The sequence below is a fragment of the Aythya ferina genome, assembly GCF_964211825.1.
Source record: "Aythya ferina genome assembly, chromosome: 4".
Classification (NCBI taxonomy): Eukaryota; Metazoa; Chordata; class Aves; order Anseriformes; family Anatidae; genus Aythya; species Aythya ferina.
This window is the reverse complement of record NC_140300.1, coordinates 65,080,284-65,105,795: the sequence shown is the minus strand read 5'-3', so window position 1 is coordinate 65,105,795 and position 25,512 is coordinate 65,080,284. Positions and strand designations below refer to the sequence as shown.

The 25,512-nt window shown below is 44.7% G+C and overlaps 3 protein-coding genes across 5 annotated transcripts; 1 reads left to right on the top strand and 2 right to left on the bottom strand.

Moving 5' to 3' along the window:
- Positions 1-797: 797 nt before the first annotated feature.
- Positions 798-13,778, bottom strand: SRP72 (signal recognition particle 72). 2 transcript variants are annotated; one of them, XM_084516903.1, is made up of 19 exons: positions 13,633-13,778; positions 13,037-13,157; positions 11,083-11,206; positions 10,146-10,289; positions 9,458-9,569; positions 7,978-8,009; positions 7,251-7,375; positions 7,089-7,146; positions 6,767-6,898; positions 6,287-6,415; positions 5,717-5,789; positions 5,389-5,453; positions 4,851-4,950; positions 4,286-4,385; positions 3,626-3,703; positions 2,853-2,990; positions 2,561-2,598; positions 2,070-2,229; positions 798-1,050 (listed from the first exon to the last, which is right to left on the bottom strand). In XM_084516903.1, the coding sequence occupies exons 1-19, from the start codon at positions 13,754-13,756 to the stop codon at positions 876-878; spliced, it is 2,028 nt and encodes a 675-aa protein (XP_084373029.1). In that variant the 5' UTR covers positions 13,757-13,778; the 3' UTR covers positions 798-875. The 2 variants fall into 2 exon arrangements, with proteins under 2 accessions (XP_084373029.1, XP_084373030.1); XM_084516904.1 differs by having other exon boundaries at positions 4,286-4,389; positions 4,855-4,950.
- Positions 13,779-14,143: 365 nt separating this feature from the next.
- On the bottom strand, positions 14,144-18,505 carry LEPROTL1 (leptin receptor overlapping transcript like 1). The gene is made up of 4 exons (XM_084516917.1): positions 18,377-18,505; positions 18,117-18,192; positions 17,568-17,754; positions 14,144-16,511 (listed from the first exon to the last, which is right to left on the bottom strand). Exons 1-4 carry the CDS (start codon positions 18,444-18,446, stop codon positions 16,395-16,397), a joined length of 450 nt encoding a protein of 149 aa, XP_084373043.1. The 5' UTR covers positions 18,447-18,505; the 3' UTR covers positions 14,144-16,394.
- Positions 18,506-18,511: 6 nt separating this feature from the next.
- Positions 18,512-24,718, top strand: SARAF (store-operated calcium entry associated regulatory factor). 2 transcript variants are annotated; one of them, XM_084516913.1, is made up of 6 exons: positions 18,512-18,694; positions 18,796-18,971; positions 20,120-20,504; positions 22,345-22,453; positions 23,328-23,443; positions 23,942-24,718. In XM_084516913.1, the coding sequence occupies exons 1-6, from the start codon at positions 18,610-18,612 to the stop codon at positions 23,965-23,967; spliced, it is 897 nt and encodes a 298-aa protein (XP_084373039.1). In that variant the 5' UTR covers positions 18,512-18,609; the 3' UTR covers positions 23,968-24,718. The 2 variants fall into 2 exon arrangements, with proteins under 2 accessions (XP_084373039.1, XP_084373038.1); XM_084516912.1 differs by having other exon boundaries at positions 18,514-18,694; positions 23,325-23,443.
- Positions 24,719-25,512: the final 794 nt, after the last annotated feature.

Here is a 25,512-nt window from a genome sequence, read left to right as displayed (position 1 = left end):
CATGCCACCAGTACCATTTTACCCAGGCTGCAGGGCACTGTGTGGCAAGGATGGCTGGGGAAGGGTACAACAGCAGAGGAAGTTAGATTTGCAGTCATGAAAGGGGAAACATGAAAATCAACCTGCAGAGAGGGCTGTTAGAGCTTGATGAAGAAAAGAGGACTTTCCTAACCCTCACTGGGGGATGCAGCTAAACATTAAGCCCAACAACCCAGCTTCTAACTTGCAGTTGGTGACAGCGGTGGAGAGAAGAGATGCAAGGCATCATTACTCCAACTTTCAAGGGAGCTTGCTACTCTCAAAAACAGGCCTTCACAAATACAGTGTGCTGTCCCAGCAAGTAATTTCTACTAACAATTAAAACAGGAGTTGGAGCAGGAGCTGGGAAGCATGCAGCTCCTGGGGCTGAATATATGGAACAGATCTCACTCCAGAAATAAGCTACAAGCTCTGTGTGTATTTACAGTTAAGAATGCGGTTCCCCAGAGGCACAGAAGAGAACCAAATAAGGCCATGGTCCTTTTCACCCACCCTTTTCCCCATGTGACAGTACCACAGCTGCTCCCACATGTAGTACCCCAGGCCTCCTCCTGCTTGAACAGGAGGCATAGCAGCCCCCCAAACATACTCCGTGGGGCTCATTATTCTGATTTATGCTCCATACTAACACAGCTTTGAAGGAAGACAAGCCACAGTGGGAACTAATGTAAGGAAGACAACTTGGTGAGCAGACATTATCACGGTGTCCATACCAGCCCATCTCCTCCCAGAGCACAGAGAGATTTGGATGCCACGAGTCTTTCACCGCCACTGGCTTTTGACCTTTATTATGCAACCAGCATCACCTACTGAAGGAGGGAGGTTACACATCCTTTTTACCATCCGCTTTTACCCCCTTTCTTCTTCTTCTGCTGTTGTTTCTTCTTGGTGGCTGGGGCACCAGCAGGTTTTTGGTGCCTGGGAGGGATGACGTTACTCGCAGCCGATACAGCGGCAGCACTGCCGGGCCGAGGGGAGGTAGGTGGGCTGCTGGCAGTCCTGCTGGCATCCCTACAGAGAAAAACACATCACATGGGTTCACAAACACCTGGGAGATATGGCACTGTAGCAACAGCTGGGCAGGAAGCTGAGAGCAAAAGATAGAGTAGCTTAGCTGTCATATAAAATAGCATTACAACACCACCATGGATGCGAGAGCACTCAAGCAAGGAGATTTTGCTCATCTTAAACGAGCTTCAGTGTACACAGGAGGGTTGATGGATGATGGGAACTTGTCTCAAAGGACAGGCAATCACCTTCTAACTGATGCTCATCAGACAGCAGAAATCCCAACAACAAAAGCACGGCTTTCAACTTCTGAATAGACAGTTGACACTCATGCAAATGCAAGAAAACCCTTTTAAGGCCCCCAGATACGCAGTTGCAGATCAACATCCTTTTTCTCCTTAATGACAAAGGCACCTTTGTGCCAGCTCTCTTTGCTCAGACACTGCTCAAACTAACAGTACCACAAAAGGCTTTTCATGCTTCCATTTTGAGAGACAGCTGTATAAAGAAGAGCTGTATCATCCCCGACTAGCAGTTCCCTATGTCGCTATTATTTTAAATGTACTTCCTTCTCCCAGATGCTAGTAAGTCACCAGCTTGCTGTGAGGCCTCATACATAAAGGAAAACCCTGATTCCAGCTCAAATCAAGATCAAGTTAGAGGGATGTATGGTACTTTCCCAAATAATGGCTAGCAGTAACCAAAAGACAAAAGCAAATAGGTTGAGAGAGGGCATGCAAAATTCATCTAGTCCTCAAAGCTAAGAAAAGCGCATTAAAAGACTTCTGGGGTTTTATTTGCACCTTGGCACCTTCGAGCATGCCTATCGTATCATTTTGCTTCTCAGTTAATTATAGGGAACTTCTGGAAGGGCACCTGGTAGAAGGTTCAAGTGACAAAGTGCAGCTTCAGCTGTGCTACCCAGGGCTGGTGAGGTGACAGAGCCTCAGGAAAGCACAAAGCCACGCTTCCGAGCCACCCAGGAGTCATTCCCCACACCAAACCCAGCAGTGGGTACTTACAGTTCAGAGGAACCAGCTGTGGTTGAACCCTGAGTTCCTTTGCCAACCTGATCCTTCTTCTTCCCCTTCTTCCGTCCGCGATAGTAGGAACGCTCTCGCATTGGAAGCCACCGCTCAGGGTCAGGAGTTACCTTGGGGTCGTAGTTCTTGGGCAGCTTTCCTGCAGAACAGCCAGTGCCAGGAAATGAGATGGGGGTCAACACGCTAGAGAGGTGTCAACAAGGGATAAACGGGGCTTGTCAGCAGAGAGGAATTACACAGACCCCAGCAACCCACAGCACATGATGCTGTAAATGTCCTGTCAGGGAGCTGCTCTCCCTTCTGTGGAGAAATGCCCCACACAGGATGAGCAATCGGTCACGAACACTTCAGTTCACGAGTCCCAGCAAAGGGCTCCAGCTCCCAGGGAGCTGCAGGTTAGCTACCAGAAGAAACAATCTGGCCAGCTCTCTGCATCTGTGCCTTATCAACATCTAGGAAGTACAACTCACCTTTCTTCTTCTTCTTCTTTTTCTTCACCTCCCCTTGCCTGAAAAGCAAGCAGGGAAACAGCCACTGTGACACAGCTTTTGTGAGAAATCAACCAAAAGCTAGTTCTGGAAGAAGCTAAACCATTCCCATCTCTCTAACAACTTGGTCTGCTGCTATCCGAAGCTCCTTGCAATTACACAACAGGTTCCCCTCCCACCAGGGCATCTGCTGCACCAATACCCCTACCACAGCAGGCGTGGCTCTTGTGCCATCCCAAAGAATGCCTGTGCCAGAGCCAAAGCAGCACGCTACCCTTGCTCTTTCTGCTGGTTGTCTCCAGTGAGTTTCCCAGCTTTCTTCCGAACGTAGGTCGCTCCATGGGAGTTCTCCAGGGCATCAACATCTACCTTCAGCGACATGGTGTCCGAGGAAGGCAAATGTTTGCTGAGACTGAAAAGGAGGAGTTCAGGGATGTAAACCAGGAAAGCTAACATGCAACTGGCAAGCAGCAACCAAAGAAACACCCATCTTTGTTCAGATACCAAAAGAAAACGTCAACTTGAACAAGTTAAGCCTGATAGCAATATACCAGGCAGACCTACAGGGCCAGCCCCAGCTCCCTGCCCAAGCTGGAGCGAGCTGCTTAATTGCTCTCTGCCTCATTTTTCCCTTCTTTGAGGTGGGGGACAGAAGCAGCAATTTACTCTGAATGCTGTTCTAGATGGCAAAAGCTGTATGGGAACCTGACGTTTTGGGTCAGGGAGAGTTTAGCCATGTTCTGTTGGGCACAGTCCTGCATTACTACCACAGGTCCAAGAGTGCAGCAGAAAAGATGGAGAAGCTCCCATTTTGGTTCCTCATAGTCTTAAATTACCACATCTCAGAAAGGAGGCCGAAGACAAAAGGGTCTTGGAATCTCACAGTAATCACACCAGTCAGAAAATAAAGCAGCTCCAGAAAACTTGGCCCGGATACCCAACTGGAGATGTTCCTTGCCTTTCTTCAGGTGAGAACAAGTCCAAAATCCCCACACAACTGAAATCCAAGGAAACAATGCCCAAATGCCTTGGCACTAAAAAGGATACACTTTAGCTTTTTCGGGGTCCACCAGGGAGTAGGCAGAGATGAGCTGTGCCAGCGTGTGCACGTCTTTTGGGTTTTGCCTTTGGAGAAGAAAAAACAGAAGGCTCAAGTCATACACTCATCCCAAAACCTGTTGCATGCTACCAGAGCACGGCTGCTATCTGTGGGGACAGGCTATGCCAGTCTGTGGCGTCCCAAGGAGCACACCACCAAACATCACTGATGCAGAGAGAGGAGCAGATTATCGTAACACTATTACAAAGCAGGCAATGAAAGACAAAACCCCCTGAAGTTCCAGTTGCAAAGGCAAATGAACAGAACTCTCTCATATCCCACCAAGTGGATAAAAAAAAATGAAAACTTAAACATCCATGGTTTATGCAGCACTAGAAAAATGCACGTGTCCCAGTCACCAAAGCAACCTGCACCGCACATAGGAGTGCTCCAGGACAAGTCAATCAGGTTTTCAGGTGAATGTCAGCCACAGACCAAATGAGTGCTCCCCTACCTTCACAAACATGGCTTTGTATTGGAACCTCTGCACAAAAGCAACTCTGTAAGAGGGCTGCTAGTGAACCAACATTGTCAAAAACGACCTGGCACCAGGCAGCTTGCAGAGATCTGTGGGCAGAGACTCCCTGTTTAGCAGCCACACAACTCACTTCCAGAGCTCCTCCAAGTCGCTGATTGCTTCTTTCTTCCTGCCATGCTTTAATTTGAAGTTAGCAGCTTCCCTTATCAGTGACAAATGAACAGGAGACTCTGGCTGAAAGACAAAGCAGCTGTAATTAGGTCTTTAATTTCACAGCACGGAGCCCAGCTCTAGCTGGCTTTAACGCCCCAGAGACCTGGCCAGGGAGAACTGAGTTAGCACCCTGTCATACAGAATTAGACCATCTTTGCACTCTAGGATGTGAGGTAAGACTGTATGGGATGAGGCAGCTTGCTCATTAATCCACAATGCTTTCTAATCAGAGAGGAGGCCTGACTGCTACATTTGGGCACGCGTAGCTCCCACTCTCCTAATCTGACAGGAAAGTAAGGATCTGCTTCTCCTTCTTTGCAACACATCTAAAATAATACAGCAGTGATAAAACAAATGTTTGCAAAACAGGAGCTCGTAGCTCTCCAAAATCCCAGCTGGATGAACTGCTGAGGCCGTGCATCAGTGGGAAAAGCTGAGCTTGGGCTACCCAGAAAAGACTGCGTTACCTCCTCAGGACTGACTTGCCTGGAATTGCTGATACCACTGGATAGCCTGCGTGAAGACCTCGATGGCACTGTCAATGTCTTCTTCGTGGCTATACATTGTCACCAACGCAGACACCTGCAAACGTTCAAGAGCAGCTTATAACAGATCCTCACACAAGCTGTCTGTGGACAGAGAGCTAGCATTTAATTCACAAGATTTCCTCAAGACAGAGGCAATGTGAGCTTTTTGCTCTGTCCCTAGAAAGCAGCTATGGTGACAGGCAGGATACCCAGGCAAGACCTTCCTACCTGAAGGTCCCTCACAAAGAAATGTCACCGACAATCCTTCTCTTACAGTACAAGCTTAGGACTGCATCCACAGAAAGATTTCTTGTCTTGGCACTTCCTTTGCTTGCCACTGTACACAGTTTCACTAGAAACTTTTTTTCTCCCCCCATCTCTACCCCAATAGCCATTAAAAAAAAAATCAGTGCTGAAGAAATGAGGTACAGACACCACCTGTCTACACCCTAAACACAACTAGAGGTGACCCAGGGCAAGCAGTTTTACTTACCATACCAGGCTTGTGCTGCAGTTCCTCTATGCTCCTCAGAATCATACAGGCTTTGGTGACACTGCCTGTAAAAGAGGGAACAACATGCCCTTAGTGCCACGCTGACACTTCATCCTAGCTGGTGGACAGGGGACTGTGAACTTCCACTAGTTCCTGCTGAAGCTAAAAAATGGGGACAAAACAGTCCTCTTCTTAAAACTATCTCCCTTATTTCCAGGAATGAAGGACACACCTCCACACAGGGGACCCCCTAAAGCCCATTTCCCCCCCAAGCCTTAAACCATTCTTACATGCTGACAGTTTCCCAAGAAGGGAAGGCACTGGATACCTTGAGCAATTTTTAGCTGGGCCATCGTCAGTTTGATCTCAGCTGCGTTGGCAGGGTGCTGCTCTGCAAAGTCCTGGGAATCAGAGGATAGAACAACTCAACGTGTGCACGGGCACCAGGCTGCTCTGCTGAACTGGACCTCACGCTCAGTCACAGGAAGCTGGCAAGAGCCAAGGAAAGCTTTCCAGTACATGCAGGCTTCAGCATGCAGCAGACGAGGACCTGGAACTGTGCCAGTGGCCCAGTGTCCTCTCAGGTTTCAATCCCAGGCCACTCAGTCCTTCCAAAAGGAGGCTGTTGTAAACTGCTAGTGAGTAGAGCCACAGAGCCCACTGCTTATCCTAGAAGACATTTTCTACAAATACCTGAGGTGCAAGGGAACTATCCCATGTAAATCAGCATGGCTCATTTGGGTGTAAATGCTTTCCAGAAATGTTAAACTAAGCCAAAATAAGCACAGTCAGATATTCCTGGATATTTAAGCGAAACAAAACAAAGGGTAAAAGCACGAAGAACACACAGAACAAGTTTAAAGGGAGCGAGACCAAAGGAGTACTTCTCTCAACCTACCTGCAGAAGCCCTATGGCCTTTGCGTGCTGCTTCTCACGACACAGCTGGGCAGCCTGGATGAGCACAGGGAGCAGATGCTCAGGGCTCTGTGACTGCAGGCTTGCTGACAGCTTGCGGCACTGATCCGCCTGAGGAGGGGGAAGAGAATAGTTTGCTCAGCCTCTGCAAGCACCTAATTTAGAGCTAACCTGCCAGTTATATCTTAGATCAGCTCCTAGCAATGGCTTCCCTGAAACGGATATAGGGAGCCAAGAATAAAACCTCTCAGTACCAGTTCAGATGCATCTAAGAACCCCACAAACCCATTCCATCTCATCCTAATAATCTTCACTTCTATTTTTTAGGGATTTTTCCCCACACCTATGTGCCTAAGCCAGGTAGTTGTATCTTCTACTGGCTGCACATCCATTTTTGCCTAGTCAGACTCCTGTGGAGGGTGCTAAGTCTGTAGCCAACTACTTCAGATCAGTTTCTCCTACCTGGTTAGTGTACATTGCCAGCAAAGCTTTGTTGAATTCAATCGCCTGGAGCTGCTTCTTGGAGAGTTTATGCTCAACACCTTCCGCATTGGTCAGCTTGACCTTCTTTTTTGAGTCAAAAACGTTTTGGTCCTGGGGGAAAAAATAAATCACACAACATGATTTCAATATATTCCTTCAACAAGAGAAGTTCTCTGGGTCTGTGATTTAACTACTGTTTAGGAAAAAGTCTTCCCTGATTGTCCCCCTCTCTTCACAGAAACAGACAACTTGACTAGCCACAAGGAAGGGCCACACTGAAAGGAGCAGGGTCATTCTATACCTTGTTAATTGTGATGATGTTATTTGCAATGACAGCAAGCAGTCCTACATCTGTTGGCCTGCAGATAAATAAAAAAAAAAAAAAAGGAGAAAACACACTGTTATTGAACAGTGGTCTCTCTACAGATGGAAGAATGAATGTCAGTTTTAGAAAAGCTCCTACTTCAACTTGATTATTTGATTGTAGAGCTGTAGGGCATCCTCTGTACGACCCTGCAGTTGCATGATATACGCCATCTGACCGTGAATAATGGCCAGTTCAGCCTCGGTGTCCTCCTCAGTCGCGTCCTGAAGGAAAATCAAGGGGGAAAAAAAGCTGCCATCTGGTCTCTTCCCCTTGTTTCAGCATTCTGCAGGCAAATGCGTATGAGCTGTCTTGAGCAGCATTAGCAACAAAGAACCCCAGCCACTACATGTGAAGCCACAGCACAAATACAAGTTAAACCTGGGTTAAACCAAGAGAAAAGATAGCCCCACCTGCTATAAGTCTGAAGATACCCTTAGTTTATGCACTGAATTTACCCCTCTGCTTGAAACAACCAGCAATTACAAGTCACCTAAGTCTCCCATCACCCAGTGAGCGTGTTCATAGCATGGATGGGTCACGGGGAGGTTCCAGACAAGCTGTAACCATCCCACCTGGACCAGCACGTGCAACCAACAGAGCAGCAATTGTGGTGTTACACTTCTGCAACAACCACGATTGCTGCTCCAGCCTCACCAGCTGGTACCAGCAGCAGTGGCACGTCTCACTGGGTAATACCACGTTAGCAGCTTTAGGCTGTTATCTGGCTATTTTATTATTATTTTTTTTTTTAACATTTTATGACCACACCCTCATTCATGCTGGTGCAAAGCACACATTTTCCAGAACAACAACAGCAACTTACAGTGTCTTCTGAGAGCGACTGGCGGCACAGCTCTAGAAGCAAAAACAAATGGAAGAACAGAATTTAGAAGGCTTAGGAGGGGAAAAGAACAGCCTAGAAGCGTGTGGGAGCATATACTGTTTTCATGTATCCCTTGCAGATACTGATTGTGAAACTTCTGCATCACTACAAAAGCTTTCAGTACAATTATCAGTCACTTCTTAACTTTCCCATGTATCTCACCAAAACATAGAATCATAGAACAGCTTGGCTTGGAAGGGACCTTAAAGGCTACCCAGCTCCAACCACCCTTCCTGCCATGGGCAGGGATGCCACCCATTATATCACGTTGCCCAAGGCCTCGTCCAGCTTGGCCTTGAACACCTCCAGGGATAGGGCATCCACAGCCTCTCTGAGCAACCTGTTCCAGTGCCTCACCACCATCTGAGTGAAGAATTTCCTCCAAAAATCTAAATATCCCCTCTTCTAAGTACTGAGAAGCTGCAATGAGGCCTCCTTGGAGTCTTCTCTCTTTCAGGCTGAACAGCCCCAGCTCTCTCAGCTTTTCTTCATAGTAGAGATGCTCCAGCCCTCCTCTGGACATTCTCTAACAGCCCCACATCCTTCTTGTGCTGGGGGCTCCAGACCTGGACACAGCACTCAACGTGGGGCCTCCGAAGGGCAGAGCAGAGGGGGACAATCGCCTCCCTCCACCTGCTGGCCACCCCTCTGGTGATGCAGCCCAGGACGCAGTTGGCCTTCTGGGTTGCAAGCGTGCACTGATACTAAAGATACTAAACAGCCACTGGTTCCAGTGCAGACCCCTGAGGGACACCACTTGTCACCAGCCTCCACCTGGACAAGAGCCACTGACCACCACTCTCTGGGTGAACCCTTCAAGCCAGTTCCTTATCCACTGGAAGGTCCAACCTTCAAACCAAAACCTTCAAACCTTTCCAAAGGACTATCGTATGCAGCACATACAGATCACTAACCCCCAAATTTACACGTGTTCATCACAACAGGAAGGGGAGCTGCTATTCTACCATCAAAATCAGGGTAGAACTGACATTTATGTATAAAAGCAAACAGATTGTAAAGAAATTAGTAATTTTTTCATATATATATGCACACACACATGCATACAGGCTAATAAAACCAGGAGTTAGAATAGATTAGACATCTTCAAGAAGAGATCACATTCATGTGTGCTTCCCACTTCAAAAAAAAAACCTGCTCAAAGGAATTCCACCCCAATCAGGGGGCTGGAAAAGAGCCAGGAGATGCTACATGCAGTGTGTCTGTGGAAAAGAGCTGAAGAGGAAGGCTTCTACAAAAACACCACTTCAGCCCAGAACCATCTGGACACCTACAGAAAATTCTGCTCTTGGTCAGTTTTTGAATTGACAGTCCAAACTTCTTTCTCTGCTTAAGTGTGTGTCCAGAGAGGAAGTAACTGCTCCTGTCACACGCAGCTTCTCACACCTCACCGTGATTTTACCTTCTGCTTTCCGTAGTTTCTTCATTGCTTCGTTCAGCTTTCCTTGCCCGATCAACGCACATGCGCTGTTATAACACAGCTCGTAAGTGGTTTCTCGAAGGCCCAAATCCTCCTAGCATGAAAAACAAACATAGCACAGCAGAAACAGTAACTATCTGTACAGATTCGACAGGCTACAGACACAAGCTATAGTTTTCACCTACATTCCTTGCAAAATAGATTTTCTACAGAAACCTCTAGAGGCCATTTTCAAAGGGCCATTTTCAACTGGCAAATTTTAAGTCATGGTGCAAAGGATCTTCCTTCCTACTGCACAATGAAGTCAGACACAATCAGCGAGGAAGCAACTCCAGCCTGAACCTGGGGACTGCTTACACTGCTGGAAGAGGATGAGTAAGAACCACTACCCTAGAGAACTAGGGCAAGGATCCACAGCACTGAACGGAAAACTGAGCGTGCCATGCACATCTCCAGAGCAAAGGCTTCTGAGAAACTAGAACATCACTATCTGCACTACTCATTAATAAAAAAATTCCCCATCACAACAAGGTGGTCTAGGTCATTAGAAGTCATTAAGAGACAGAAGTCATTACGAGACAGAAATGCATTTCCATCCTTTAGAGCTCTAAGACTCCGGATCCTTTACTCCCTGGCTGCCACTCTAACACCCAGACAAGCACACACTTACTGGCATCACTCTCTCCCACGTGCTTTGTGCTGCCACAACAGCCGAGAGGTTGGTTTTTCTCTCTTCCTCGTACTCATCCTGGGAGTTGCGTATGAGATCCCGGTATGCAACCAGACAGTCATCGTAGCGCTCCAACTTGTACAGCTGAGAACAGGAGGGGGTGAGCCTTCAGAACAGCATTTCCCTGCCTACACCAATAACTGCAGCCTCCTTTCTCCCTCCTCATGGATCAGCAGAAGCACAGCATCGTATATTTTAGGCTGAGCATTACTAACATTTGCGTCTACCTGTATGGGCAAATTCTATTTGCTAGGACTCAAGCAATAAGGGCAGACATGCATAAAGGCTGCAGAGCTGTAACTCCTACAGGAGCTTCTTTAGAAGCAGCATTTTATAAGCTTTTCTTCTCAGACAGTCTTTTTCCAGATTAATTAATCTCTCTACGAGAAAAGTTAAATAAATAGCCTTTCATGAAACTGAGAGAAAACATCCAAAAACTGTCTTCACAAAACTGTCCTGATCAACCTGGGAGAAACAGCTCTTCTGCTCCGCCTCTAATGCCTGAGACATCAGGTCCCACAAACCATTCCTGGACAGGTATCTGATGGCAAAGATCAAGAGGGTTTAACCACAAAAAAAAATAATTGATCAGTCAACCTCCACCCTTCATCCCCTCAGCTTCTAAAACTGTATCAGGCCAGACCCAGGAAGGGAGAGGGAGTCACAAATGTAGTGCTTTGGCTCAGTGGCAGTCAGAAAATTAGTCTGTCTTCTACAGACAACTGAGGCTTTGCACAAACTGGAGCAGCTGGAAACTGTACCCCTCCATACCTTTAAGACAGAGAAGATAATTCCATCCCCATAGTCACCCCACATTAGAGTAGAGAGCCAAGGCATCCATACGGAACTGCCACCAGGAAGAAAAGCTTGTAATTACCACTTGTCCATAGAGCTCCTTCAGCTTGTCCGTCTGCTGACTGGCACTCTGAATGGTCTTGAGAGCACTTTCGATACGATTCAACCTGTATTCACAGTAGGCCTTCTCGAAGGCAATAACATCACTGCAATGACAAGACAAAGGCTGAGAGCAGACACGGGAGTCTTCATTCAACAGCATTCACCCGCCTGAACACACCTGCAGCCCTAATTGGGCACAGACTACTATGTTCCAAATAGCCACGCACCAGAGGTGAGCGCATGATCCCAGATTATTGAATAATTCATCTGTCAAGTGCTGTAAACATCTTTAACCTACTTTGTATCCACCAGAGAAGAAATACCAAGACTTCATCTTAAAGATGAACCTTCTTCTTTTTCTTTCTGGTGTCTCCGGAAACGTCATTTCAAATCAGCTGTTTACACAGCCAGTAATTCCCCAGACTTCCTACTGGTAATATGAATCAAGTTTAAAGGCAAAACAACAGCAAGCTTCATTATGCGACTCCTTCCCTAACAGAAGACATATCCCTACAGCAGAAGATCATCACTGCAAACTGTCAACGACACATAATCAACTCCCACAGAGAGAGAAAGGGAGCGGTATAAAGCACAGCTCCTCCTAGCTGTTAGATTTTAAGCTAACAGTAACCTATTTTGAAATATCAGCACAGTACAATTGCAGCAAAAGTGTTTGCTGATGTCAGCATAAAATTGGCTTCAAAGCCAAGCTCACACCAGCAGGAAAACATTATCAAGCCTTGAGTGCTCTGCTCCAGCTATGCCCTGAGCTACCACTTAAGCTAGGAGAAAATTAATCAGCAATTCCCTCAGTTCATCACTAGTGCCACAAATGCAGCGACAGACGCTTGTGACCAGCCATTTCTCTCCCTATTTAAAAATTATCTCAGACCAGCTGAGTACTAGGGAAGTTTAAAAAAAAAAAAAAAACAAATGGCATTAAGAATTAAAACAAATGAGTGGGACAATGAGTGAAAAAACGAGTGAAGGACAAGACAACTTCAGGACAGAACAAGAACCTCCACCTTCCCTACTATGCAGGGCAGAGGGACACAGCACTGCCAAGCTAAAGAGAAAACTTGAAGCCAGTTACATTTAGAGAAATTTCTCCTGTCTCCATCACATACTAAAAAGCAAGCTAAAAACTTAAATTAAACCCCTTTCATCCCAGGAAAGAAGGAGTTTGTGAATAAGGTAATAATATTTATTATCTTATATAAACATGGAAAAGTTTCATGGCTCTGATACTGAAAGGCACTTCTCTGGGAAGTTCCTTAACAAGAATAGCATCTGAAATACAAAAATGCTGCTGCCAGGCAGTTCTTGGGTAGCAATTTTTATCTTAGTCACTGCACTAAGAGCATCTTTATTAGGAAAAGAATTAAATCTACTTAGTAACTTAAAAGGGAATACAGAAGTTTGACTTGTTCTAAAACGCAAGTTGTCTTCAAGATCCTGATTTTTGAGAACACGCACAAAGCATTTGCACCACCTCAAAAGCTGGATACTATCAGGCTGGCAAAGAAAAGGACCCTGCAGAGCAGTATGATGAGAAAGCCATGCAGAGCTAACAGCTTGCTCCCACTGGCAAGGGCCTCTCCTGCCTCTCTTTGCTCCCATGAAATACGTCTTCTTCCCTTGTCCCACCGAAGGAGCTCACCCATGTCAACAGGGAAAATTTGCCTCTTTTCTAGTGTTCAGTTACCTCCACGACCAATCTCTCCAACAGAAAAGCAAGCCATCAGACTGTCTCAAACTGATCAAGACCATCTCTCACGCCCACAGGAAATCAGTGTCTCACCAAGACCCCCAATTCCAATGGCTCTGAGCACTGCCTGCTCTTGCTTTTGCTGTTGATCAGTGCTTCCAGCTGCAGCAGCTTCTCGGGGACTTAAAGTTTCACGTTTTGTAGGCTACAGCAAGACACAACTCACCTGGACAATATTTTACTGTGGGTGTTGATTACGCTGAGGGCTTCCTTGAAACTCCCATTATGGATTAGACACACCACTTTACAATGAAGCGCGGTCACGTCGTCTTTGCTAACCTGCAGTACTGGAAAATAAAAGAGTTTAAACATGACAATCTCACTCGTTATCAGACATGTTAGTGCTTTATGAGAGATGTACAGTGTTAAATTTTGGAAAAAAACCTTTAAAGAAAACAGTCACGTTGTTTTAAATGGGTACTGGCATGGCTTGCCTTGGTTCGGACCACGCAAGAAGCCTGCTGATGTGGAAGAATCTGGTACAAATACTGAATTTACTGGAAATGACCGCTCTGCTAACACACCTGGAGCGAGGCTGCGTGCACCTGAGCAAACCTTTCGCTGGCACCTCACCCCCAGGCAGAAAACACGGAGCCAAAACCTGCCTCAGCGCCACACAGAGCACGGGCAGGGAGAGAAGCACTTCTAGACAAGCACACGTCTTACACGCTAACACTTCCTGCCAGAAAAAAAATAATAAATAAAAAGACACAGAATTCCGATGATTTCATGCCTCGACCCCGAATCCCCGGCGGCACTCACTCTTGTTCACGGACTTGAGGGCGCGGGCGAAGTCGCCGTTCTGCCCGCAGCGGTTCACCTCGCTCCACAGCGCTGCCGCCGCCGCGCCGCCCGCCCCGGCCCCGGCCCCGGCCGCCGCCGCCATCTTGCGAGCGGGAGCCCTCGGAAGAGGAAGGGCCCCGCGGCCGCCCTGCCACGTCCCGGGGGCGGCCCCGCCGCGCTCCGCCCCGCAGCCGGGGGAGGCCGGTCCCGGTCCCCTTCCTCCGTTCCCCCCCTCTGCTGACGGCTGTCAGGGGCTCTAGGTTTCACGCAGAATGTGTTTGAAGAAAAATATACGCAAATATCAGCCCCTCCTTGGTGTAAACGCCACACAGACCCTTAAAAATGGTGTTGGCCGTGATCTGAGGTGAACGAAGCTCACACGACTTGTGACATCCCTCCCAGCAGTAACAGCAATCGTACCAAATAAACAGGATAATGCTTTAACCAAAGTACTCTTTTATTGTTTCTGATTAAACGTACAGAGCCGGGATTGCTGTTTAAAATGTTTATTGTTCAAAATTCTCTGCTATAGGACGGCGATGTTGCCTCAGTGCCTGTTAACACGGAAAGTTCATACCTCCCAAGTGTCTGGCTCAAACCGGAGCCAGGCTGCAGTGCTTGGTGTGCCAGGAAAAGAACATAACACTGTAATGCAATTAACATACAAAACGCTTAGCCGACGCATACACGCATAATTCAGTGTCCTGGTGTTTCGGAGAAGCATCAAATTGAGAAGTAGGCTAGCAGCAAAGCGGTTGGGGAGCAAGGGATGGGAACCAAACACCACAGTTTGAACCGGAAAAAAAAAAAAAAAAAAAAAAAAGCTGGTAACAGATTCAGATTTGTATAAGTCTTCATTGTTCTTCCTTCACAAGGGCAACGACTGCCGATATAACCATTGGTTTAGCAAATCTTCCAAGGAATCCATCATTTTGGGGCTAGGGGTGCAGACATCTGGTTGAAAACCATCATGAAATGAGCAGCTCTACAGCTGTTAGACATCTTTGAATGATCACAAACAATTTGGTGAAGCACTTACTTAGGACTGAAATGCTACCTGCTGGCTTCTGCGCTATGGTCTTGACAACCATCTGTTTCTCTACCAGTGCGGATAACATTGAGTTCTTATTTTACGCACAGGAGGACATTAATGAAGCAGCACTTGTAGGTAACCACACCCCGACTGCCCCCACCTGCTGGTTTAAGTTCCATGAGCACATCACATAAGTAGCTATTATTACTGTCTGACTTCAAACATTCAAGCTTTGTATTTCACTTACATCTGTGCACAAGCATTACCGCTAAGGCCTGATATTCTGTGCCTTTTCATACCGCTCCACTGTCCAGTAAGATCTTAGCGATCACCACCTTTTAATTATGCACAGTACATTTCCCAGACTTTTAAAGAGATGAATAAAAATGTAGTTTAGAGGTTTATCACTGTATGTGGTACAGCCAAGCCTGCTTAACTGGCCCTCATCAGCTATCTCACAATGGAATGTCTAACGACAGATTTCTTTAAATGAAAAATACAGACAATTGAGAGGTATGCAGAAATGACTGAAATATTTGAAGCTACATGTGTAAACTTACAGCACACAAGTCTACAGTTACAGACAAAACATTAAATCTTATTAACCCATAGTGCATAAGAACTTAAAAACAGTCAGTGAAATCAGTTCAGCCAGTGACTTCCAAAAAAGTCATGGCTCAACTGCATTGTGCAAAGGAAAAAAAAGGGTGGAGGGAATCATTCTTAGGCGAGTTTAACATAGTTTTAATCTACATTTGAAAAGCTTTATTCTATTTATGTATAAAATAAATTAAAAAGGGGAACGAGGAAAAAGCTTCGTACATGCTTCAAATTAATTCAGACCAGTAGTTCCATGAGTGAACATTTTACCCTCTTTGTGGTAAAAAGTTGACATAAAAGCTCAAAACCATACAATACTTATAAATACAGTTCAAAAAAAAAAAAGATTTTAAAAATGGAATTTAAACATCGTTTTCCCCTTCCCCTACAACGCAATTTGGTTTTGTATGTCATAGCATCAACACATTTACAGATGATTTGAATGTCACATCCACACAAAAATTGATAAGGAAGCAGGTAAAAGTGCTAACAGTGCTTGAATTCAGGATTTTTCCCAAATAACTCTACCTGCTTCTCAGCCTTTTCCTTAACTGAAGGCTATCAACATTCATCACCCAGTTTTACGTACGGGCAGAAGAAAAATCTGCTACTGGTACTCCTCCAGCTTGCCCCTAGTAAAATATAACTACAATCTTTATATCTGGTAATTGACAACGGTGGTGTACAACTGCTTATATCAGCTCAGCTTGTATATAATCACCATTTTAGAAAAGTTATTTTGAAGCACTGTATTAATGCTAAACAACAAAAAGACTTGAACTTTTCTTTGAAACCTTGTTTTTAACATTCTTGTTCCAGCTTTAAAGCTTTACATACACATTGAGCAGAACAAGAATGAAAATTTTAAACAAACAGAGCACCTAAAAATATACCAAAGGTAAAAATGAAATCAACCATCTCTTCACTTCAAAAAAACCTAGAAACCTATTAGGAAAACAGTAGTACACTCAGAATGAACAAGGAGAAAGAAAGGAGTATCTAGAAGACTCGAGAGGCTTGCTACACTACTTCTCTTATTGCCCATTCTCTCACTTGTATGCATGGCCACTGAACGACAAGATGTCTGTGATAGTTCTTTATCTTCCTTTCACCACTGCTGCCAGCTGAAGTCGTCATTGCTGCCAAAGACCAAGAAAAATCCTAGGATCGTAGCAAAGATGACTGTATTCCCCGTAAGAACAAGTGCACACGCGCCCCAGTAAATCTGCGAACAAGGGGAATTTAGTTAGATGCATCCTGAACTGAACAAGACAAAAAGTAATCTCTCGATGCCATGTTACAGACAAAGTTCAGCAACAGATACACGATAAAAGACAGTATCTCGTTATTTGTTATGCCAGAAAGGCTGGTTAGGCTTACCCAAAAAGGCTTTGCCTAACAGTAGTCAGCCAAGCAGTACTGAAGTTTTCCTAGTCCCGTTCTAAGTGCTGGCTAGCAGGCACAGATGTTTTACTTAACATCCAGCAACAGTGCAGTAAGGCTAGGCAACAGCATCAAACATACGTGCAGTCCAGCTATACTTGCCGACCACAGGAATGTTTAAACAGAGAGCCAAGGATGGAGGCTTTTAAAATGTCAGCAGATAACCAAATTACAACAACAAAAAACAGAGGTGAATGTTTTCCAAGGAGTCTAAGTGCTTAGTCAAAGGCTGTGAGGCATTCAAACTGACCATCTCAAATGTTCTTGCCTAAAGAGATGTTATGAAAGTACATTCATTTCTTTTTTTTTGATTTGGGATTCTCTGAAATTGAAACTCACGCAAACAAGGTCATCTTTTACAGGATGGTAGTGGGAAGTCATACACCAGGAAGGATATAATGATAACTCAGAAGATTAAAAAAAAAACAAGATCACACGTCCTTCACAGCAAGTGCGAAAATTCATTGTTTATTCCTACTTCTTTATCCCAACTACCCTACAAATTGCCTTCAAGATATGCTGTAAACTTGTACATTTGATTACTTGCCTGTTAAGTTTTCGTGCCATATTCTATCTCATTTTTTCCAGATCACACATAGGAACATAGGATGTTAGGGTTTATTCCATGACCATGTAAAGCAATTGGCAAACATGACTTTTTGCCATGCTTCCATTGTTTGGTTGTTTTTTCCTGAAAGAATTCCTGTTCTGCTTCCACTGCAAGCATTTTAAGTATGTATTCATAAAAGTCACTCAGTGCACGAGAGCTCTACCTTCAGTTTAAACAGCATCAAGTTTTCCAGCAAAGAGTATTTTCAGAGATTGAAACAGTACTAACCAGTTCTGCTCTGGCAAACACTATAGGTAGCCCAAACGCTGAGACAACAATGCCTGTCGTAAGAAATATGGCCAGCTCCTTGCAGGCATTACTTGTAGCATCTGTGTCATCTACTAATCTTCTTGCTATGCAGTACGGTATAGGAGAAAGGATGTAGAAAAACAGAACAAACAGGGGCCAGTACTGGCTGAAAAAGAAAGGAGAAGAGAAGTTAATTGACTTCCAGCTCTTCATGATAATCAATGTAAGGAATTTTCTGCATACAATATGTATATTTGGAAAAGATGAGGCAAAAGCTCAGGCAAAGGGAACCCTTTACTTTGGAACAAGATGACGGGAACCCAACACCCCATGGCTGTGAACTGCTTCAGCAGAGACCTGTTTAAGGGGATGTTTGCAAAGCAAGGCTTGGCTAAGCAAGCCCAAACCCACCAGAAGGTGATCTTAACCCTCAGCTTTAACCTGTCAGCCATCTGGAGGCTGACGCTGCCCAGAGCCCCCCCACACCCCCACCCCCACCCCCCCGGGTCTAAGCCGCGGCTACGTTACTTGTACTGGGGCAGGGCGCATCCCAGCATCAGGAACATCAGTCCGACCGCTCCGCCGAAGGACAGGCTGATCAGCGCTGCGAACACAGACCCCGAGCACGTCAACGGCCGGACGCCGGGCACCCAGCCCCCTCCGTTAAGCCCCCAACGGCCACAACCGCCCCCCAACCGCCTCAGGAGCCCCCCCCCCCGCCTCAGGGTTCCCGCGCTGCGGTTGCCATGGCAACGCCCCCCCCGCTCTCCCCCCCCCCCCCCCCGTACCTTTGATGCCGGCCATGGCCCCGCGCAGCGCCCGAGCCCCAGCCGCCGCTTCCGGGCAGGCAGCGCGCATGCGCAGAGCGCGCTTCCCTCCCGCCCCTATCCCGGAAGTGAAGGCGCCGCGCGTTGCTAAGGGCGGGGCGCGTGCTCCTCGCTTAGTCCCCGCCCCTTCCGGCCTGGCGGCCAATGAGAGGCCCTGCGCGGACCCGGAAGGGCTCAGTTAGTGGGAAGCCATCATGGCGGACGGTGGTGTCGGGACCGCGCTTCTCCTGCTCCTCCTCAGCGCTGCTGCTGGCTCCGCGCGGGGCTGGGCCCAGCCGGGTGAGGGCTGCGGAGCTGCTCCTGGACCCGGGGAGGCCCTTCATGGGGAAGGGGGCGGGTTCCCGGTTGCTCCGTGCTGATCGCCGCGCTTCTCGTTCCAGACAGGGTCCTGCTGAGGGAGGTGCAGGCGCTCACCCTGCGCAGGGGTCAGTACACCACGTCCCGCCGCACGGCGGCCGTCCCGCAGTTGCAGTGCACAGGAGGCAGCGCTGGGTGCTCCCGCGCCCCTGAGGTCGTGCAGTGTTACAACAAGGGGTGGGATGGATACGACGTGCAGGTGAGTGTTGGAAGCTGGGGTTAAGCTTTAATGAAGCTATCCTCCTACTGAGTCGGTAACTTCTGAAAGAGTAAGAGGGTGGTGAGGCACAGGAACAGGTTGCCCAGAGAAGCTGTGGATGCCCCAGCCCGGGAGATGTTTAAGGCCAGGCTGAACGGGGCTGTTGGCAGCCTGATCTAGTGGGTGGCGTCCCTGTCCATGGTAGAGGGTTTGGAACTGGATGATTGTTAAGGTCCCTTCTAACCCCAGCCATTATATGATTCATCATACTTAGAATAAAAGTAGCTATAGATATTTCAGCACTTCAGCTTTAACTTTTAAAACTTCTAGTTCAGGCATCTAGAACCTTCTCTTGCATGTTTGCATTTTTGTCAGCTATTTTAAGACAGTTTCTTTTTTTAGCTGTTACGTATGCTTCTGGTAATAGAATAAACAGGAATCAAAGCTAAAGCTTACTGTTAAAACTGATATGATATTGTAAAAGTACAGTCAAATCTGAATTGGTAGTGGGCACTGGTATCCTGAATCATTAATTTGGAGATTACTTCTTTCAAAGCATGTTGATTACAATGAGAGTTGACACCTAAGTTCAGATAGTTCAAAGACTTGTGAGACTGACAAATCTGTATATATTCACCTACAGAATCACAATCTGATTACTAAATCTCACACATAATTTCCTTATAATGTCTATCCCATTTTCTTTTCCTATCTGTCTGAACACAAATACAATCATGTGCATTGCTTTTCAGACTTCCATGGTCTATGTTTGTATCTGCTCTCCAGTCTGCATTGGACAGGTGTTTATTAATGGTGTGCCTTGTTATACAGAATACAGATTATTTTCAGAGGTGTTATACCTAACTAAGGCATAGTTGAAAAAGCTGTTCAGAAAATCTCAGAGTTGTAATTCTTCTTTGCTCTGAATGAGCAAAGTTTATATTAACTTTTAATTTTGTTAATAATTCCAAGTTAATTTCAAAGTTCTAGTCCTTAGAATATGAGAACTTAGAAATTCCTTATGTTCTGGCCTTTTAAACGATTTCTTGACAATGAGAGTTGCGTTTCTGAGCATGTTGGGGAAAACAGACAGGTATTCTCATCTCCAGAGAAGTAGCTGCTATTTCATATTGTGTTTACTTTTCCAGTGGCAGTGCAAAGCAGACTTGGAGAACACCCATCGCTTTGGACAAATTGAAGTGAGCTGTGAAGGCTATGATTATCCAGATGATCCTTACATCTTAAGAGGATCCTGTAGTTTGCTGTTCAGGTTAGAGCTGACTGAGGAAGGTGAAAGGAAAGTGAAGAACTCTGACAGCTTTGGTTCTGGCTTCTATCAGTCAAGGAAGGATTCTTCTGATTCCGGTGCTGGAGCAATTGTTATAATTGTTATTCTGGCTCTTGCTTTTGGAGTGTACAAGTTTTTCCTCAGTAATCAGCAGCCTCAGCAGACGTTTGGTGATGGATTCGCTCGTCCTTCCTGGCAGAATCATCAGGCACCTCCTCCTCCTGGTTTTAAGCCCAGCTTCACAGGTAGGGCTCCAAACCCTTATAATGCAAGGATTAAGTGTACTTGGTCAAACGTTTATGCTTTAGTAATGTTAAAACAAACATTGATGGTTTCTTCCAGGCTTGCTCAAGCCACTTGGCCAACAGGGGGTGCCAATACAGCTCTTCCAGATATCCTTGTGCAGGACATCTGCAGCAGAAATGCTTTATCTGTACCTGCTGCAGAAGATTAGAAGGGTTGTGTTTCAGTATTACTAGTTAGTTGGTATGCAAAATGATTTTGGTGTGGTTATTTCAGACTTCGGGCAGCTTTTTCATTCTTTGTGCGCACCAGTGACCTTGTGTGTGCATGCCACTTGCCCCTGGTATTACTGTGGCAGTTTCAGGGTTCTGTCCTACTGGGCACAGTCAAAACAGAATAAAGGGCTGCTTTATTATTTCTGTCCTGTTCCTTGTCATTTACTTGCACAAATGTGCCTTTACTGGACAGGAATCTACAATCCAGCAGGAGTAGGACTTTAAAAATTTCTCAATTGATTCTGAAAAGTGAATAACTTAAAAAGCATGTAGGGATTAATTAGTATCTGCCTTCAGGTTTGACAGCAGAGAAAAGCGTGTCTCTGAGTGCATATGGCTTTGCATATTAATAATGTATTTGTCTTTGAATGTCTGGATGGTAATGAAAAGCAGTGTTGTTCACTTATTGCTGTTAATATTTAATTTGCCTCATTTCAAATTCCCCTAGCATGCAGAATGTGTCCTGCGAAACTCGTTTAGCTGGACTATCTTAATTAAATTAGACTTTTCTTCTGTTAGTGGTTCGACATGATCTTGAATGTTTACTTGGATTTTTCAACGAAGACTGCTTTCTGAGTCAGTGTTCAGCCATGGTGCTTTTGGATAAATGAGTTTGTTCATCTCCCTGATTAATGTAGCTCTTCACAGTAAATTAAGCATTATTTTGGGTCCCATATCAGCATAGTTTAACAGGTATATCATCCCAGCGAGAGCTGCTTTCTTCCAAATTACTCAAAATGAAATTCAATATCAAATTACATGTAGAAATCTGACTTAAAATCTGTTTGAATCATCAGTTTTCTCCCATGCCGTATTTCAGAGAGACTAATGTTGCTTTCAGTTCTTGCCTTTTTATACTTCCTTATGTGTTAAACCTGTGGTTGAGCCTATATTTGCACCCCTGATTTTCTATGAAATCTGTGACTCTCCTCCCCCAGTGCACTTTATTTGCCTTCGTTGTTATCAAGGTATTTATCAGTCTTAGTGACTCATACATAACTGCAGTGACACTGCGAAGTTTTTATCATGTCTTTTGATACCAAGTTAGGAGACTACTCCATATTGTTTCTGGTAATTCTAATATTAGCTGCTAAACTGAGCCACTCCTACTCAAAATGAGCAGATGTTTTCGGTGAGGTTAGGTGCAGTGTGTGTTAGTGGTTGGGTCACTGTTAGCTTTTATAATAATTTATTCCTTAGTCTGCCTGCTGTGTGACCTTGAGCAAATCACTTTCTTCAATTCTTCTATTTTTAATCTAAACTGTCTGTTTATAAAATCTGCAGGCAGGGACTCTGCACTGTTTTGGAAACATCAAGCCTATGAGATGGGGTGGAAGCTAATTGCTAATGTAAAACTCTTTACTGTTCTTACTACTTGTTTCTATGTTTCTTCCTGCTTTTCAAACTGTGGGGTGTTTCAAGATAAATTTGATCAAGAATCCACTGAAACCAAGAGGAATACGGTGTCTAATTTTCCATTATGTTTAATGGGAGAATTCTGTTGTAACAGCTGGCCTGAGGATTAGGTGCCATTAACTGATGTTTTCCCTTTTCCATTTGGTTCAAGGAGGCGACAGATCCGGGACTTGGTCCAGTCATGAAAACAGTTCAGGACCAGGATTTTGGACTGGATTAGGAGCAGGAGGCTTGCTAGGCTACTTGGCTGGCAGTCACAGGTAAAATATGCACACTGACAGATTTTAAGTATCCAAGATTAAATTTTTATACTTGTATCATTCAAACTCTGAACTTGTTCTAGAAGAAGGGTTTTTAAGTGCAATCTGTAACTCCAGCAGCAAAGATATTCTGAAAGTTTTTTTTCAGGGATCAGAACTGGGAAGACAAAGGCTCTTCATTCTGCACTAAGTACATACTCAGACCTGGCTTGGTGGCCTGCAAATTTAAAATGAGCATTTGAACAATCTCTCCACAGACTGCCTTAAAATATTGATTAAAATATTAGCTATTTATGGATGCTTTTATGTTTTGTCTTGTGTTAGTGTCATCTCAAATTTGGTATGGATGGCAGTTGCTCTTGTGTGATACTCAGTGCAGTCAAACTAAAAAGCCTTTGATCTGCAGTCTCCTGATGTCCCATGTATGGAAATCCAGGAGTTGTGTTTTTTTCAAGGGACTTGTAGGTCATAAGTTGCATTTTTTTTGAATAAGGTAATACAAATAAAGCTGTTTCAGTGCTGGAGTAAATATCTACTGGTCATCTGATCATTGCGAAACACTTAAGCTTTAAAAATGTATCAATCACTCAAGCTATTTAAGAGTGAAAATTGTTGCTGTCTTAGTCTTCACTAGAGAAAATATGACCTCTGCAGGGACTTCTCAGAGACCAAGCAGTTTCCTGTATTTGTCAAGTAGCTGTACTTAAATATAAAGATCATCCTTGCTGTTAATTCTTTTAAATAGAGAAGCTTCTATGTTTGAAAAGTGCCTGCTTACAGTTCTCCCTCGAATACATTCTCCTTGTTTGGAGAGGTAATACCACAATTATTCATAAGGTTACTGATGAAGTCTTCCTACTGTTTCTCTCAACAGAGCACAGCCACGATCACATTTCAGTATGTGGACAGATCCCCCAGCTGCACCTCCAATGTATGGGCAGTCGAGCAACTCTACGCAAGGTAGCAGTACAGGAACAAGAACGGCTTCTGGTAAGGCACCAGACCTTTTAATCTCCTGAAACTCAAGAAACTTTGACCTGTCCAAAATGCATGGAATATTAGTTGAGGTTCAGCAAGTATTCCTGCCTTTATTTCGGCCAGGAATTGGGTACAGATGAGCATGTAACCATATCTCTATTTCTTATGGAAACAGAGCACCATTGTTGGGCTTGAAACTCTTTCACAGGCCTACAGGGAGCATGGTAACAATGAGTACTGGGTTTGTTTTTATTGGCAAGGTTCATTATTTTAAGATTTTTCCCCTTCATTGTATGCTACACATGCCCTTCTCTAGAAAATGTGCAAATGTGATTTTTGTGTTTAAAAAAAATCTATAAAGAACATTCTTCAGGCCAGTCAGTCCACAGCTGTTGCTTGATGTTGTACTTTATATCAAACTCATCTCAGAAGTTTTAGACTTTTTAGAACTGGAGAGGGCCCAGTGGAAAGTATGTAACGGAGCTGAGCCTTTTTTCTTCTTCTTTGCAGGCTTTGGGGGCACAAAGCGAAGATGAAATCCTTGACATTACTACATCTAAGTTATTTAACTAAATTGTCTTTCTCTGTGCTAGCCCCTTTTTTTTATTAGCAGTATGCTTCAAAAGCAGTTGTGAAGAAAGCTGTAAAGAACTAGACAAAGCATCTCTTTCCCACGTGGAAATGTGGACCTTCACTCTGGTTTAGGGTATTGCAGGTGCTGGGACATCCACTGTTTCACCACAGTGGCTTTTTCTCATAAGATACAAAATAAACTCATCCACCTTGAGAAGAACAATGGTACAGTTGCATATACTTGATGGATTAATGCAATAGTAGCCTTAGATCTTCAAAGCAAGTGATTTACTGTTCTGGGGTCAATTTCATTTAATCCAGATTTTTTGTGGTTCTGTGTTTGGTTGTTTTTCACTGTTTCGGTTTGTTTTTAGTGGCCCAGCATCTGAAATGCCTGATGTATAATGTACCTGATACCTAAGGGTAGCTGTTCTTTGAAACTACTGTTGTTTGTCTGTGTAGAATTCATGTGAATATTACTGTAAGTGCTATTAGGCAGTCAAATGGGGTTTTCCATAGTGAAAGAGCAAAATTAAATATATAGAGAATAACATTAATCTAATGTTTGTCTGTGTTGTGTGACTGTTGGAGACAAGACTTGGAGTTATGAGGTCACACCATGCCAAAGAAATGTAACTTGAAGTGAGACAAGATCATGTCTAATTTGGGCCTTTTTCTGGGGGACTAATTTAATTTAAATAAAGATGACTGCGGGCACTTTGCCTACAATGCACTTTTCTTTTTACTGTGGGTGTTAGTAATGCTGTGAAAATGTCTGATATGGACTAGTTTAAATCTCAGCCCTTGTCTTGTCTGCTTGATGACCTGTTCAGGACTCAATAAACCAAAAGTGATCCTTGTAAATGGCAAGGGAACGTTCTTAATCCAAAGCTGGTGGTATCTGTAGAGCATATCAGGCCTTGAGATTAATCAGAGAAATAAAATTCACTGATAGGACAAACTTTCTAGAATGTACTTTCTTTGATAGTGCTTTTTTTTTTTATTGGGAAGCATGGATGCCTTGCTTTAGTCTGTAATGATATTTTTGGGGCTCTGAGAAGAGTGTCATATGTAGTACTTAGATGATTGATAGTACCATGGGAAACTGTTGGAAAAAATTATTCTTGGGATGTGGGTAGAAAAGAACAATAGGCAGCTTGAACACTAAACTTCCTCCAGAGGCTGTACCTCTATCATCATACAGCTTAGAAGCATGTGTGTACATGGCTCTTCTATGCTGGCAACAGCCTGCAAAGCATCGCTTTCAGCCTTGAGATAATGCAGTGTGTAGGAATTGATGTAAACTATTCCAGCAAAAGCACAACCCTGCTTTATTGATACAAGCTGCATCTCCCCGAGGAGGCTTAGCAGGTATGTTCACTCCAGGTGAGTGACTTCAGTGTTACTCATTGAGAAAGCAACTGTGTCCATTCATGTATGCAAAAATAATTGGCTGAAATGTTAATGCCTGAGTTTAATGTCTGGCTTAAGCAACAATATAAATGCAT

Coding starts and splice junctions, on each gene's coding strand:
- SARAF (XM_084516912.1), top strand. CDS start 18,610: ATGGCGGACGGTGGTGTCGGGACCGCGCTTCTCCTGCTCCTCCTCAGC. Junction 18,972..20,119: donor GGGATGGATACGACGTGCAG/GTGAGTGTTGGA, acceptor TTACTTTTCCAG/TGGCAGTGCAAAGCAGACTT. Junction 22,454..23,324: donor TACTTGGCTGGCAGTCACAG/GTAAAATATGCA, acceptor TGTTTCTCTCAA/CAGAGCACAGCCACGATCAC.
- LEPROTL1 (XM_084516917.1), bottom strand. CDS start 18,446: ATGCGCGCTGCCTGCCCGGAAGCGGCGGCTGGGGCTCGGGCGCTGCGC. Junction 18,193..18,376: donor GGCCATGGCCGGCATCAAAG/GTACGGGGGGGG, acceptor CTGTGTTCGCAG/CGCTGATCAGCCTGTCCTTC. Junction 17,755..18,116: donor TGCGCCCTGCCCCAGTACAA/GTAACGTAGCCG, acceptor TTTCTTTTTCAG/CCAGTACTGGCCCCTGTTTG.
- SRP72 (XM_084516903.1), bottom strand. CDS start 13,756: ATGGCGGCGGCGGCCGGGGCCGGGGCCGGGGCGGGCGGCGCGGCGGCG. Junction 5,454..5,716: donor CCAGCTAAAAATTGCTCAAG/GTATCCAGTGCC, acceptor CCTCTTTTACAG/GCAGTGTCACCAAAGCCTGT. Junction 1,051..2,069: donor ACAGCTGGTTCCTCTGAACT/GTAAGTACCCAC, acceptor TTTTCTCTGTAG/GGATGCCAGCAGGACTGCCA.